At 38.2% G+C, this 14324-nt stretch overlaps 1 protein-coding gene across 6 annotated transcripts in view; it reads left to right on the top strand.

The window, feature by feature from the left end:
* Positions 1-13679, top strand: part of TMEM196 (transmembrane protein 196) — a 30418-nt gene extending 16739 nt beyond the window's left edge. For 4 of the 6 annotated variants that reach the window (XM_058019724.1, XM_058019706.1, XM_058019687.1 and 1 more), the window contains exons 2-5: positions 6487-6543; positions 8360-8614; positions 10493-10566; positions 12850-13679. In XM_058019724.1, coding sequence (XP_057875707.1) covers positions 8360-8614; positions 10493-10566; positions 12850-12856 — 336 coding nt within the window. In that variant the 5' untranslated portion in view covers positions 6487-6543 and the 3' untranslated portion in view covers positions 12857-13679. The remainder of the gene's footprint in view (positions 1-6486; positions 6544-8359; positions 8615-10492; positions 10567-12849) is intronic. The other 2 variants (XM_058019715.1, XM_058019696.1) reach the window with 1 other exon arrangement.
* The last annotated feature ends 645 nt before the right edge of the window (positions 13680-14324 follow it).

The raw sequence follows: 14324 nt of genomic DNA, 5'->3' as shown, positions 1-14324 counted from the left end.
CATCCATTAGGGATTTCAGCTTTTTTCTCGTTTGGATGGAGTTGAAACAACATTATTAAATAGAATCTTTCTTTCTTTACATTACTAATTTCAAATTCCTGGTTATTGTCCTGAAAGTCACATGCTTATGCATCTTTAGTGTAAAAACACAGAATTTTCTAGTTTACTACCTGACAACGGTAGATAAGAGTGAAGTTGTTAATTCTGTCTCGATGGTTTAGTCTTCCAAGTAGAGTGTCATTTGACTAGGTATGATACACTTGCTTTTTCACTATGCTACATTCCATTTTGGAATAATTTCCCTTCATCTGTTTCATCAGATGCATATGGACGACCTACAGAGGACTTCCCATACAGTCTATACAGTTTAGCTGTCTTTTTTGTCATCAACAATGACTAGGGATCAAGCTGTCCTTACATTCAACAGGTTTTCTCTACTATTTTGTTCAGCCTGTGTCCAGGAAATTTTTCTATGAGCAGTTTTCATTTTTTTCAAGGGAATTACACTCACCATTGCTTTTGCCTTTTCAAAACATAAGACAGAAAGGTTTCTTAGCTTCAAGATATAAAATAAAAATAGTTCCTTTTCTTCTGCCTGATGGAACAAACCAAATCTTTGGCTTCCTGCAGATTAACTAAAACTGAATCTTTTTCAGACTACCAGGGACAAAGTACCCGTTTTCCAGAAGGAAGTGAAAGAAGCCAAGCCTTTTGTTCCAGAAAATATGAAATAGGGATAGATCCAAACCACAGAACTTGAATATAAATTGAGATTTTAGCCTTCTTACCAAAATTTATGAGGTTTTGGATCTGAGGTTTTGTTTCAAGGCAATATTCAATATAAAGTAAATTAAAGCAGTCTCAAAATAAACATTCTTCTTTTCTGGGAGGTCTTCAGGGTTCTTTTCCAAAGTTGAACAGACAAAAAGAGAAATTTTCCAATATGCATATGGGACATCAGCAGGTACAGCTGCAGCGTGAATGACAAAAACGCCACAGAGAGACAGACACTACTGCATCACCTTGCAATGACACTGGTGATATCAGAGCCACTCTGACTTTGGTGGGTCCATGGTAAATCATCACTGAAAGTGGGATTGAGGCACTCAGTCTCTAAGTACCTTTTGTGCTTTGTAGTATCTTTGGATTTTTACCATTCGCCCAAGAGGAATTATGCCCTTGTCTATTACTGGATGATACATTTGCATAAACTCATAGAATCACAGAATCATACAATAAGGATTGGAAGGGACCTTAAAGATCATCTAGTCCAAACTGTCCCTGCCACGGGCAGGAATACCTCCTACTAGACCAGGTTGCTTAAGGCCTTGTATAACCTGGCCTTGAACATTGCCAGGGTTTGGTCTACCACAGCCTCTCTGGGCAACCTGTTCCAGTGCCTCATCACCCTCACAGTAATGAATCTCTTCCTAATATCTAGCCTAAATTTTTCCTCTTCCAGTTATCTCTTTACTCCTTGTCCTGTAACTACAGTTCCTGATGCAGAGTCCCTCTCCAGCTTCCCAGATATTGGAAGGTTGCTATGAGGTCTCCATGCAAACCCAGTGATACTTGTGGGTCCCTTCCAGCTCAGAATAATATGTGAATCTCTGAACCTTCTCTTCTTTCAGGCTGAACAGCCCAAACTTTCTCCACCTAACTCCTTAGGGGAGGTGCTCCTGTCCTCTTACCAACTTCCTGGCCCTTCTCTGGACTTACACCAGCAGTTTCAACACAAGGCTCCTCTGCTAGTCTTGATGGAAAACATACTTCATGTACATGTGTGTATAGGAGGCATGAATAAGTCTGCAACCAAAAGTAACCCTGTAGTCAATAGGGTCTGTGTGAAATTGGTGATCTGTGCAGGTTTTTAAGCAAGCCTTTCAGTCTTTTAGCATTTTACTCTTTTTAAATTATGAATAATAATTTAAATGGAAGTCCAACAATGAGACATCTATTTTAAAAAGTTCCAGCTGAAGTTCCCTCTCGGGCTTCCAGGGAATTTTGTAGGGCTTATTAGCTTAGCTTATCTTTAATGAAATGCTTTAGCCTTATTCTCTGCATAAGTTGTGAACACTTCAACAACAGAGTATTCTTTACAAGAAGCTTATCTTCAGTGATTTATTCCTTTTACACTCCTGATTTACTGTATTTTTAGTATAAGTCTGTTTGCCTAACTTACCTCAGGTAAGTTTTGTTACATGGTTAGAAAATACATAGTTAGAAAATATAACTACATTTAAAAGTCCATGAGATTGGCTGGTAAAAATTTATTAAGGATGATCAATGATCAAGTAGAAAGGAGCAAGTCCTCACCATGACAGTATTAGTTAGCCAAGGGTAAACTGTAGTCCAGAGTAGCTCAACAGTTACAAACCAAGTTTTACTGTTACAAAAAATTGACATGAAGTCTTTCAAAATAGCCAAGAACAGATAGAGAGAGTGTCAAGACAACAGAGCCCCTGATGGCTGCATTCCAGTTGGCAGTATTATGAAATAGAAGATTCTAAGTAAAAGACACTTTCAATCTGATTTTTACTTCATCCTTTTTCTGGTACAAAGGGCCAGTGTAGTTTCTCCCATCCACTTTTCACTACTGCTGATCACAACACTGACACATCAAAAATTTTGTAGGAAATTCCTACAGCAGCACAAAAAAAAAGAACCCCCCCCCCAAAAAAAAACCAACAACCACAAAAACCACCAAAATTTAAAAAAAAATTAAGTCGCTATGCTCTCAAAAAGCAGAGAATAGAGTCAATCACATAATATCTCACTGAAATCCTAACTGTTCTAGATGTCTCCACATTGGAAAGCTTGGCCAAAGAAATTCTGCATGAGCAGTGTTCCTGAGCCATGGGTGTTACTCATACTGTCTTCATAGAGCAGGTTTCCACTGTTTCCAGTGAATCAGCCTTAGAAGAGAGTCATGAACTTGGCTCAGAAAGTTCAAAGTTCTGCATGAGGTATAATAGCCTGACCTTGTGGCACAAAGCCTGACCTTGTGGCACAAAGCCATCCGTTGGTTTTAATTGCAAAATGCATGCTGGCATAAGTAAATATCCATACTAGGTTTTGGGCAACCCTTTTCTCCATGAATGTAATACACTGTCATCTTAAAAAAAACCCCAACCTAAATAACATTAATCCTTTGCTACTGCCCGAATACTTTTCTTCCAAGGTTTTTTAAAATATTCAGGCACTTGAGTGCATTCGGTTTCACAACTTGTTTATCTCATAGCCATACGGATTATAAAACGGGCTCCCCAGGATCTTCAGCATGACCTCAACATTAAACAGAAGAATTTGGAGGAAGCATGAATATGCAATTCATCTGAGTTAGAATACAAAGAACTCTTTTAGATCTTTAACTGTGGAACATGTTATTCCTTGCCTATATCTACAAACACTGTAGATGCAGAGAGAGAAAATACATACAGAGTATACATGACATAATACAATAATATCATAAAATTGTAGAATTTCTCAACTTGTAACGGACCCAAAAAGATCAGCAACTCCATGCTCCTTGCAGGACTACCTAATACTAAATCATAAGACTAATAGCAGCATCCAGAGTGCTCCTTGACCTCTGACAGTCTTGGTGCCATGATCCCTTTCCTGAGGAGCCTGTTCCATTGGCTGACCACCCTCGCAGTGAAGAACCTTCCTCTGATGAAACTTCACTCCCTTTCCTTGGGATCACTGAGCATCCAACAGAGATCAGCACTTCTCCCTCCGCTGCCTGCCTTGAGAAAGGTCTAGACTGTGCAGAGGTAACCCCTCAGCCTTCTCTTCTTCAATCTGATCAAACCAAGTGACCTCAGCTGCTCCTCGTAAGTCTTGCCCTTAAGGCCTTTCACCATCTTGGTCATCCTTCTCTGGACACACTTTAAAAGTCTGATGCTTTTCTCATACTGATGCATCCATCTCAGCACAGAATTCTCAAGAAGGAGCTGCACCAGAGCAGAATAGAGCAGGACAATCACTTCCCTCCACCAGCTGGTGATGCTGTTCTTGATGTACCCCAGGGCATGGTTGGCCTTTTTTGCTGCCAGGGCACTGCTGACTCACATTCCATTTGTCATCAAGCCAGACACCCAGATCTCTTTTCCTGTGCCTGCTTTCCAATCTCTTGACCCCCAGTATTTATGTATAACCAGGATTACACTGTCCTAGGTGGAGAATCCAGCACTTGGCTCTTGTTAAATTTCACATGATTGGTAATCACCCAGATCTCAGGTCTATTCATATCTCTCTGTAAGGCTTCTCTACACTTAACAGTCCATGGTGTCTCTTAGTCTAGTATCATTAGAAAACTCAATGTACATTTAGCTACTGCATCCAGATCTTTACTGCAGGTAGTCAAGTGCTTTAAATGGAATAGTCATCCCTTGTTTTGAAAAGCTGGTACATTAGGGCTCATAGATTAACTTCATTGACTCCAAGTGGAGCAGAATTAAAGCATTCCTGAAAAAATGGGTGACCTTCTCTTTCATGCTCTTTCACTTTTAAAGGTAAATTATCAAACACAGAGGTTTTAAAACTAGTTAACAAGTTAAAACTATCTATGATGATATCTTCCAACACTAATTATTTTTTCTATATGCAAAAATTTCCTTTCAATCCTATTCAATCACTACAGAGAGAAAATGTATTATTAATCCACTTTATCAAATCTGACTGAATAGAACTTAATTACAAAGATGTCTTCAACAAATTTCATTTGAGCTTTCTGCATTTTGAGAAATACAAAACATGATGTGTGGAAATCTGAAGCGTGCCTTCAGCTGAAGGCAATCTGCAATGGCAGGACTGGGAGTAAAACCCCAAAATTTCACAGAAAGCCTGAACGAACGCTTACAAAGCAGATGTGATGAGCTGAAATCTTCTTTGCCTGTGGGAATGTGCAGAAGGGACACTGCCCTTTGGTGATTTCCTTTGTTTTATTGTTATTCCAGGAAGTGGGTTCTAGCAGCAATTACCAGTTGTGCCTTCTGGTATGTCCTGAGCCATTCAGCACCCTGGTCCACGTGACCCAGCCCTCCGTATAATCTGATTGGTATTACATTCACATCCCATGCTTAGTATAAAAGTAAATAATATACATAATTTATCCACATTCATTATGAGGAGCTATCTAACTCAGAGTAAAAAGATACCTCAAGGCTTATACTTAGCTATGCACATAAACTACTTTAGTTAGAGGGAGATTAACTATGAGTTAAAGCAACTCCTCAACTGAAATAGTGAAGTGGCAAAATTTTAGAGTGTAAATAAGAAGTACCTGCAATATATTACACAGACCCTGAATGATTTACAGAACCTCTTAGGGGTTTGGTTTTTTGGGTTTTTGGTTTGTTTGTTTTTTTAATTTCTTATGTAACAGGCAGGTCTTTTCTGTGATTTAATTCTAAATCAGGGTCAAGCAGAGCCTTTTGCTAGAATTACCATCTCAATGCAAAAAATAGTGTAGAAGAATACAGCTTTAAAACTATAAAATTACTTCCCAATGGGGGAGTAGGGTTAGCTTTATTGAAAATAGGTAGCATAGATTTCTTAATAAAAGACTTTATGAGGTATCAAGGAAATCTTTTGACAGTATTACTAACACCTGGAGAAGGCCTTATGGCTTTCATACAACTGCTGTAGTTCCTACCCTGACTGCTTCCCTGGGGACTATTCATTGTTTTTATCATTAAACTTTTCTGTAGGAGGAAAAAGACATCAGAGGACATCACTGGTCTTTGACAGAGGTCACTATTAAGCATTATCATTAATTTTTATCAGCTGGTAGGCATTTTTCTGGTTTTGGTAATTAATTTTTGCCTAATGCTTGGTGCTGCAATTAGCAAATCAGTTTATGTGAGGGAATGACATTTTTAAAAAGTACAGATACCTTCATGCTCTCTCTTGCAAATTGGGCCATCAAGACTCTGAACCATCCTTCTGCATGCCCAGAGTAGTCACACCAACAGACGTACTGATATTTACACCTGCACCCACAGACATGACTGAATTATATTCTTGCCCAGAGTTCCACTGTCTTGAAGAGAACGATCCATATGTGATCCTTCAGTGGTTCAGATGGTAGGATCAGGGCATTAAGTCCCAACGCTATGCTTAGAAGTAGATGATTTGGATCACTGACTAGTACCTGGCTAAACTCTTCTGAGAGAAAAATAAAACAGTAAAAAGGCGTTTTTGTGCTCGCAACACTGGGGATTTTTTTCCAACTTGTTTACCTAAGCAGATTAAAATTTATATTTCTTTATTTTCTCGTGACTTATGGTCACTAGGACTTCTCATTCCAGTTTATTTCTGGTAAGAGTGTTTATGGTTGAGTTACAACCTCCTGAAACATAAGGTTTGTGACAAAAATGCTGACATTGCCTGAACTGTGGCCACCACCACAGCAACACAGTGGGATTTGAACTAGGTACCTTAAATGATGAAATAATTGTGTGGTTTCTTGTTTTTTTGCAGTTCCTGCTTTGCGGCGTATGCGGAATATTGTGCGCCAAAAAAAAATCTGGACTTGTTGTAAGTTTTTCCACTGCATCCATAACACATAAGTATTTGAAAGGCTTACTTATCTAATTTGAACTCTTTACTGGGGGCTTTCTGCATGCGAGGGTATTTGATAAGCAATTAGAAAAAATACAAGTTGGCAATCTAATAAAAGCAATCAGCACTTTGGAACTGTCACAAAAAACAAGGCAGTTTTGAAATGGCCTATGTAGGTCATGCTATTTAAGCCATACATTTAAGCCCTATTTATCTGTATCTGGATAAACTTTGATCAGAAATCACTTGACATAGATTTATGTCAAGTCAATAAATGCTTCTCAATAATGTCACTGGACTGTATCTTCTCTCCTTCAAAAAACAGCACTGGGTTGCCATCTCAATAAGGCTGCTGACCAAGTTTGTTTCTACATATCATAGCTGTTAAGGGTTTAGCAAGTTTGTTTAGCAATCTGAAACACATGTATGTAAGTTTTAAAGTGGTGGAAGATGTCTCTTCAGGTACAGTAATTTTCTGACTGCAGCAAAATGGTGTTGCTACTCAACAAGTCACAGAAGAACTCTGTGTTAAAGACATGATCTTATTTTAAGTGATAATGCCAGTCCTAATTTTCTGTCAGCTTTATTATTCTGCCACATACAGATGGAAGTCACATAAAACAAGCATAAGTGTGATGGGAATCAAAAGCTCTTTCCAATTTTTTTTAATATCAATCCTAAACTCTGTTAAAATGACAGTCCCTTTTCTTAAAACATGTGTACCATAGCTAGTTTCCAAAAGCCATCTGTTCTGGAGGTCTCATGTAATAGTCACGTGCCAGTGGACTAAAAAATACATCCTCAATGCCACATTCCTAAGGAAATTGTCATCCTAGTTGTGTACAGAACTAGTCTGTAAGGCTCCATAAATTTCTGCCACCACAGTAGATAAGTACATACACAAAGCCATATCGAGAAATGTTAAATGCCCATCTAGATCACCTTTTGACAGGTCAGCAGTATCAAGGGAAGTGAATAAGACAATCATTTAACACTGTCTCCGTAAGGTCTTTTGCTCCTCAAATGATTTTGAGGTTAATGCACATCCTGAATCAGTGCAACATCTTTGTGACTAAAAGCAATAGGAGGTCTTTAAAAATGTCTCATTGATTGCAGCCTGTTTGACAGATTTCTAAAATTCCCAGGAACATTTTAGTCAAGTTAAAATCAACCAAACTGAACCACCAACCATATAGTCACCAAACTGACCTTCTGTAAAGCAGCATCACAGATGTCTTTGTTGTTTCTTTTGGTTCTTTGACCAGCACATTCACCTTGAACACTTTCAAAGACCCCACAAAAGCTGCAGAAAGCCTTCAATCTGCTATCTGACTGAATAAATTATAACTGAGCAGGAGGCACAGTCAGAATGCACACAAAGCAAGAGAGATTCACTACAAATACATGAGGCATTCACTCCTGAGGCAGGGTGATAAACTGCACAATAGAAAATTACAACACCTTCTGTCATGTTACTGTTTTGCATGAACAGCTGGAAATCAGTTTTGTGTCCTAGCAGCCCTTCCATTGAATAGGTTTTAACTGTCCCTACTCATTTTACCTAACTTTTTTTTTACACACAACCTCAATCTTAACTCTTTTATACCAGAAGTTAATATATTCCCGTGGTGCAATGGGGGAGCTAAGAAAGTTAAAAACAAGGGGCTGTGCAGGGTTTTGCAGTCAATGATGCTATCAAAGAATTAAACTGTGGTTATCTCATATTTTATATGCATTAATCCATTTCTGAAAAGTATTAATGTGACATAACCTCTCTTGTCTCTCCTGACAGATGATACTTTTTTCTGCCTGTTGCATCTGTGGACTAATAGGAGGAATCTTAAATTTTCAATTTCTTCGTGCTCTGACAAAGAAGTCATCTGCTCTCTATTCTTTGCATCTTGCCTCCATGTCTCTTGCATGCATTGGAATTGGTGGTTGCACCCTTTCTTCATGGCTCACTTGTCGGCTAGCCAGCTATGAACAAAGGAGAATGTTCTCAGAAAGGGAACATTCATTGCATCACTCCCATGAAATGGCAGAAAAAGTGAGTTGTGTGTCCTCCTTTATTTGTTCTGTTTATCCTCAAATGCTACTGTATGCGTTAGCGTTTACAACTGGCAAGAGATGTGTTCAGTTTTCAGTTCTATATGAGAAAGAGATTCTGGAAAATGAAATGCTACCATTCTTTGTAAGCTTTATTATGTTGCATTATATGGAGCTATTTTTAGGTACTGTATATTTGCAGTACATCCATTTCAATGAAGTACATCCATTTTCAACATAATTCCATTGTATAGCTATTTAGGGGCTTAGCTGCTAAATATAGCACTTCCTAAATAATTGGAAGCCCTATTAATATGAATTATCATGTCTTGTACTGTAAAAAAAGCAGAGAAAGCTTTCTGTAACCACATCATTGCATTGCTTCCAGGATTTAATCAATCTCTTCCTCTCCCAAGTACTCAGCTTATAAATTAGGTTATTTAAACAGAAAAGCCACAGTTCACAAATGTAGGTGACTTAACCTAAGCATCTAAGGGCATATTTAGACACCTAAATAAAACTGGTCTCATTTGCAGCACTGAGCATTTACTTCCTTTTTGTATTAACAGGAATCCTAACAAGGTGTATAGGAATATAATTAGGTGCTGAAACTGAAGCTCCCAAAGCTGAGCACATAGGATCAAACCAAGCAATGGAGTGAAATTCTCGAAATCATCTCCTTGTCTTAACAGATCTGAATAATATTTGAGGAGTTAAGTGTCTGCTGAAAACCTGTGCTTTGCATTTGGACTTAGTATCTATCCAATGCCTTTCATTTGAGAAATGAGGAGAAAAAAAGAACAAAAGTCAAGTGGACTGCCCACCTAAACCTCCACTTGCAAGTCTGCATTACTGTTAAGTTCAAGAGTCTGTTGTCTACTGAAACATCTGAAGAGCAGAGCAAGGATTAGTCTGCTCAGACTGTAGAATTGTTTTCAGATTCTCTGAAAAAACATGATATAGCAGTTAAAAATGACTTGTCACTATTTGGTTTCTTAACTGAGATGAGACTTCAAGTAGAAATATAAATTGAATTAATCTTAGATGATACTTGAAATGTGTCTTAAAAACAGGGAGTTGGAAATGTTTTAAAAAGATGATGTTTTAAACATGTTTTAAAAAGTTAAACAGTAGAGGTTGCAACAGTAACATAAAACAGGGTGATCAAATCAGCAGACGAGATACATTTCTCCATCTCATTTTAAAATGAAGAAGAATTCTGAGGAGCTATTAGGCAAATATGATGGTCTTGCTGATGGAAGGCTAGATATTGACTTTCAGAGAGACTCTTGCCTCAACAAGGACAAAGATAGGAGAAAGGAAGAGAGGGAATGGAAGAAGAAACAGCTTAGAAAGGAAAAAACCTTTCAAAATAATAAAAGTCAAAACCTTATCAATTTGGGGTGAGGATGACATGGGTAACAGTAGTTGACTGCCTACCTTCCTGGCCTCTTGACCTACTGAGCTTTTTGGCACTTAGCAGCAAGGACTGCCAGGTGTCCACTTATCCAGGGTGAAGGGCCTCAATGTACGTGCAGAGCAACCCTACTGCACACACTCAGCAGATCTGGGATGCGCCCCACTGATGGCAACTTCCCTGCATGTCTGCTGTAGAGCAAGTGTGCATGTACACTTGGCCTGACTTGGGACTTCTCAGACCCACAGCCTGCCTGCTGCTGGCAGGGCTGAGTACACTAGCTCATGGCACAAAAACTTAAATTAAATTAGACCCTAATTTAGAAACCAGCTTAGAAGTGTTTTATATATATGACTATATTGTATATTTATACTGATATACTGATATACAGTAATGTAGACATGTACTGCATGTGCATTTGTTGGTGCTATATTTATTGTATAATTGTTATATTTATATTAGAGATTGAGGGGTATTGAAATAACCGACCTGCCCAGCTGCCCGGTGATTCCCCCGACACCAGAGTTACCTCCAAGGTACGCTGAACACTAGGGAGCGACCATGTTGTTATGTCACTTCAGGAAGGGCCACCTCTACGAGGAAGTCATAGCTTCAGCTAATCGGAGTTGGCTGATGCTGTGATGTTACTCTGAGGCAGGAATGGTGCTTCCAGGTAGTGACATAACTCTACGTGGTGAACGCTGCAGTCCGGAAGTAAGTTGAGTATTTAAAATATTCACCCTAGTTACAGGCATCCAAATACTCTTATTTGGATGTAGCCACCATTGATTCACTCTGCTTCTAATCTGTGTGCTCCTTCATTCCCTAAATTCAGCACCTTTTTTTTTAATTAACTTTTTTTTTTTTTTAGATAGAAATATTGGGGAAAATAAATGGGTGTTGATATTTTCCAAAACTATGGTGATATTCAAATAGCTGATGTCTGCAGACATTTAAAGTGATGATGCTTACAAAAGGAAACTCATGAGTAGCCTACTGACAGGTCATTGCTATCAAAATATACTGATAGTTAGTATTTGGTATTCTTGGTCTCTTTGGCCTTGGTATTTTTGGTCTCTTTCCCAGCTGACAGATACCTTCAGTGTAAATCCAACAAAGCCTTTGGGCACCTACAAATAAGAAATTACAGTGCCAGACAATCCCCAAACTGGGATTCATAGTCCAGTGTTAGGCATGCATGTTCCTCTTCAGTATATGAGGAGAATAAGGCACAATACCAAAACATCCAACACCATCATCTGCAAATGGAGATCTGGGTGGTAGAAATTACTGAAAATTAGTTTCACATCTGATTTTCTCTGAAGCTTATGCTTGTTCAGGAGTATTAATTGGCAAGGCTGCTTGTTTTGGTGACACTGTAGAGAAGAATAGAACATCCCTTCTTTCAAAAACTGTGAAGGGAACAATTAAGTCCTGTGATTTGCTTTAAAATGTAGCTGGTAAACTGAGAAAGGAGGCATTGGTGCTTTTTAACTTTATGTTACCATGAGTTCTGGTCTCTGCTTGCCAAATATTGTGGACTTAAAGAAGAGAGAGACTGAGTAAGACTAGTAATAAAGACCAGGTTGAATAATTTTCTTCTCTTTACCACGAATCTCAGCTACTATGCTACAGAGTTGGGTTCTTTCTTTCCGTCTTTTTCTCTCTCTCTGTCTAGCCCAATGAATGTTGCTTCACTTTTTTACAGAAGCTTCCACAGGAATGGGGACAAACAAATCCCTTTTATTCCATGTTTTCTCCAAGTGTACCTAGGAGGAAGAAGAGGTGAATTTAATCTTTCCATGCAGAGAAGAGCCTCTGGTCATCATGCAGCTATTTTAGAACTAGTCCAACACTGGCACCTTCACCTCATCTACTTGAATTTTAGAAATACTCCAAGCTGCATTTTTACCTGTATCCATTCCTCTTGCCATAGCTGAATGTTCTCTGTCTTTGGACATAAGCAGCAGATCACTTATTTCTGCACCCAGATTCAATCTGGTATGAAATAGGCCTGGGATTGCTCAGAATAAGGTAGTTCCAACCATAAACTCAATGTGGCTTTGCAGGCTTGGAGATCAGGGAACTGTTTAATTAATGTAGTCATCTCTGTGCTTAGACAGCTGCTAAGGGGGTATTGTTTGCATTTCAATTTGAGAATTAGAAAATCTATCTCTGAGCAAATCTTGGTTCAGGTGCTTTAGGATTCTGACTCATGAGTCGGTCAGCTTACTCTGGGATGACTCACCTGCCACTGGAGAAGCAATCCCTGAACTGCTAAAAATTGTAGACTGGCATAATGAAGGAAAACTAAAATCAGACCCATCCCAAGGGAAAACAAGTACTTAAAACCCTTAGATCCTATTTGGATCTAGATCTACTTCCCAAATGTCTATTTCAGCAGGCATTGACTGGCATCTGTTTGTAGCATGTCAGCGCAGACAGAGGTTTGAATGGAAACAGACTTAACTACCATTTCATTCTTTTGTAGGTCAGCACACAAGCTTGAGTTGATGCAATTTCAAAGGACAACATCACAAACTAGTACAGATGCCATCAATGCTCTGTATGTGGCCTGAGTGTAATGTCCAACTCAATCACTATCAATGAATCTATCGGCTTTCAAATGTACCTAATTTATGAAGGAAAAAATATGTTTTATTTGTAAGGAGGTTTATCAAGATAAATAAAAATGTAAAGTGTTTTTGAGTGTTTGAAATTCTGAGTTTGTTCAAATTTCATCACACCCTTAGATGACTGAATTTTGTACACCTTACAATAATTCTAATTTTAATTAATGTTTTCTATTCTTGTTCTAGGAAATGACAGACAACCTAAGCAATGGTGGCCCACATCTGATTTATAATGGAAGTGTATATTAAGAAATTTTTAAAAGTTCCATGGAAGGAAGTGGTTTTAGAATTTTCTTCAGGAAAAAAACCAGACTCCAAGAAATTAAGAAAATGAAACAATCATAGCTTTTATGGCTCAAATGTCACAACTGCAGACCAGCACAGTTGCAATTCCCTTTTAGAACCATGTTCAAAATTTGTCTCCTAAACATTTTGCGGATATACAATATTTATTCACTTCCTGGCTACTCTCTTTCAGTTTTGTCCGAATAATCTTTCTGAATTGTGATAGTATTTGAAATAGACTTTGCAAGACTCTTATTCTCATGAAGACTCAAAAATCAGACAAAAACCTGAACTGCATTTAGCCCACTCAAAGGAGAAGGCAGAGGAAGAATGGCTCAGGGGAATCTTTTTCTCCTCTCCACTTAGCAGCATCTGGTTTAGTATGATGGCTTCAGATCATGGCATGGTACAGCAACACATTTGCACAGTCCCTCTCCTCACATTCTGAATGCATCCTGCCTCAGTTTTCCCAGCAGATCATATCAAAAGAGAGTGCAAACTCCTCTTCCAAAAAGCTCCCATCTCACATCCAGAGTGTAAATGAACAGTGTGCTAAAAACAACACCAATGTCTTTGTTTTGAAAGACAGAATGCTCTAAGAATGCCATAAATCAAAACCTCAATAATGCCTTGTTGTAAAGAAATTGTAAATATTTCCAATTTGTGAATGAAGTATATTTCGTAACTTGTTCATAAAAGATGACAAATAAAATGAAATCTAAACCAGAGAATTTAGAGAGATCTTTTGGGGTTTTTTTCTTGTTAGAAATATCTTGTGGAGCTGAACTGTCATGCTTGCAGTTTAGCACAATATATTGAAAAGTTTCTAAAAGCTCAGAAAGGAAAAAAATGAAGGTTGAACAAAGTCATGGTCAAGATCAGAAGTCATTGGCAATTCTCCACACCAACAATAACGTTTGGGGGTATGTTAAAGCAGCAGGTATGCAGCTTTAACTGACCCCAAACTTTATTGCAGAACCTAGTGGTTGGTACTGCCATGAAAAATGGAAGGTATTGTCTGTAGCAGAGCATTTACAGCATAATATTAATATTCATATTAATATAAAATCCCTCATATGTTACATAGTGAATCTATGACTTTGCAGTATTGCCCAGCACTGCAACACGAATTTCAGATGTGAGCATCACTGATGATTGGCAACATTTGGTGATTCATAACCATGTTCCCAGACAGGTATGAACAGAACTCTATTAATGTTCAAACTACACCATAGAAAGCCCTATAAATTACATCAAATTGTTTTGTGAATCCATATGGCATAAAATAATCTTTAAATTGACTGTCTTAGAATTGTTGAAGTCCATAAGGGATCTAATTACAACATGGGGAATATCTTCACTGCAATTTAAGGCTC

The sequence above is a fragment of the Melospiza georgiana genome, chromosome 1 (genome assembly GCF_028018845.1).
Source record: "Melospiza georgiana isolate bMelGeo1 chromosome 1, bMelGeo1.pri, whole genome shotgun sequence".
Taxonomy (NCBI): Eukaryota; Metazoa; Chordata; class Aves; order Passeriformes; family Passerellidae; genus Melospiza; species Melospiza georgiana.
Note: the sequence above shows the minus strand (reverse complement) of the source record. Positions and strands in the feature narration are given on the sequence as shown.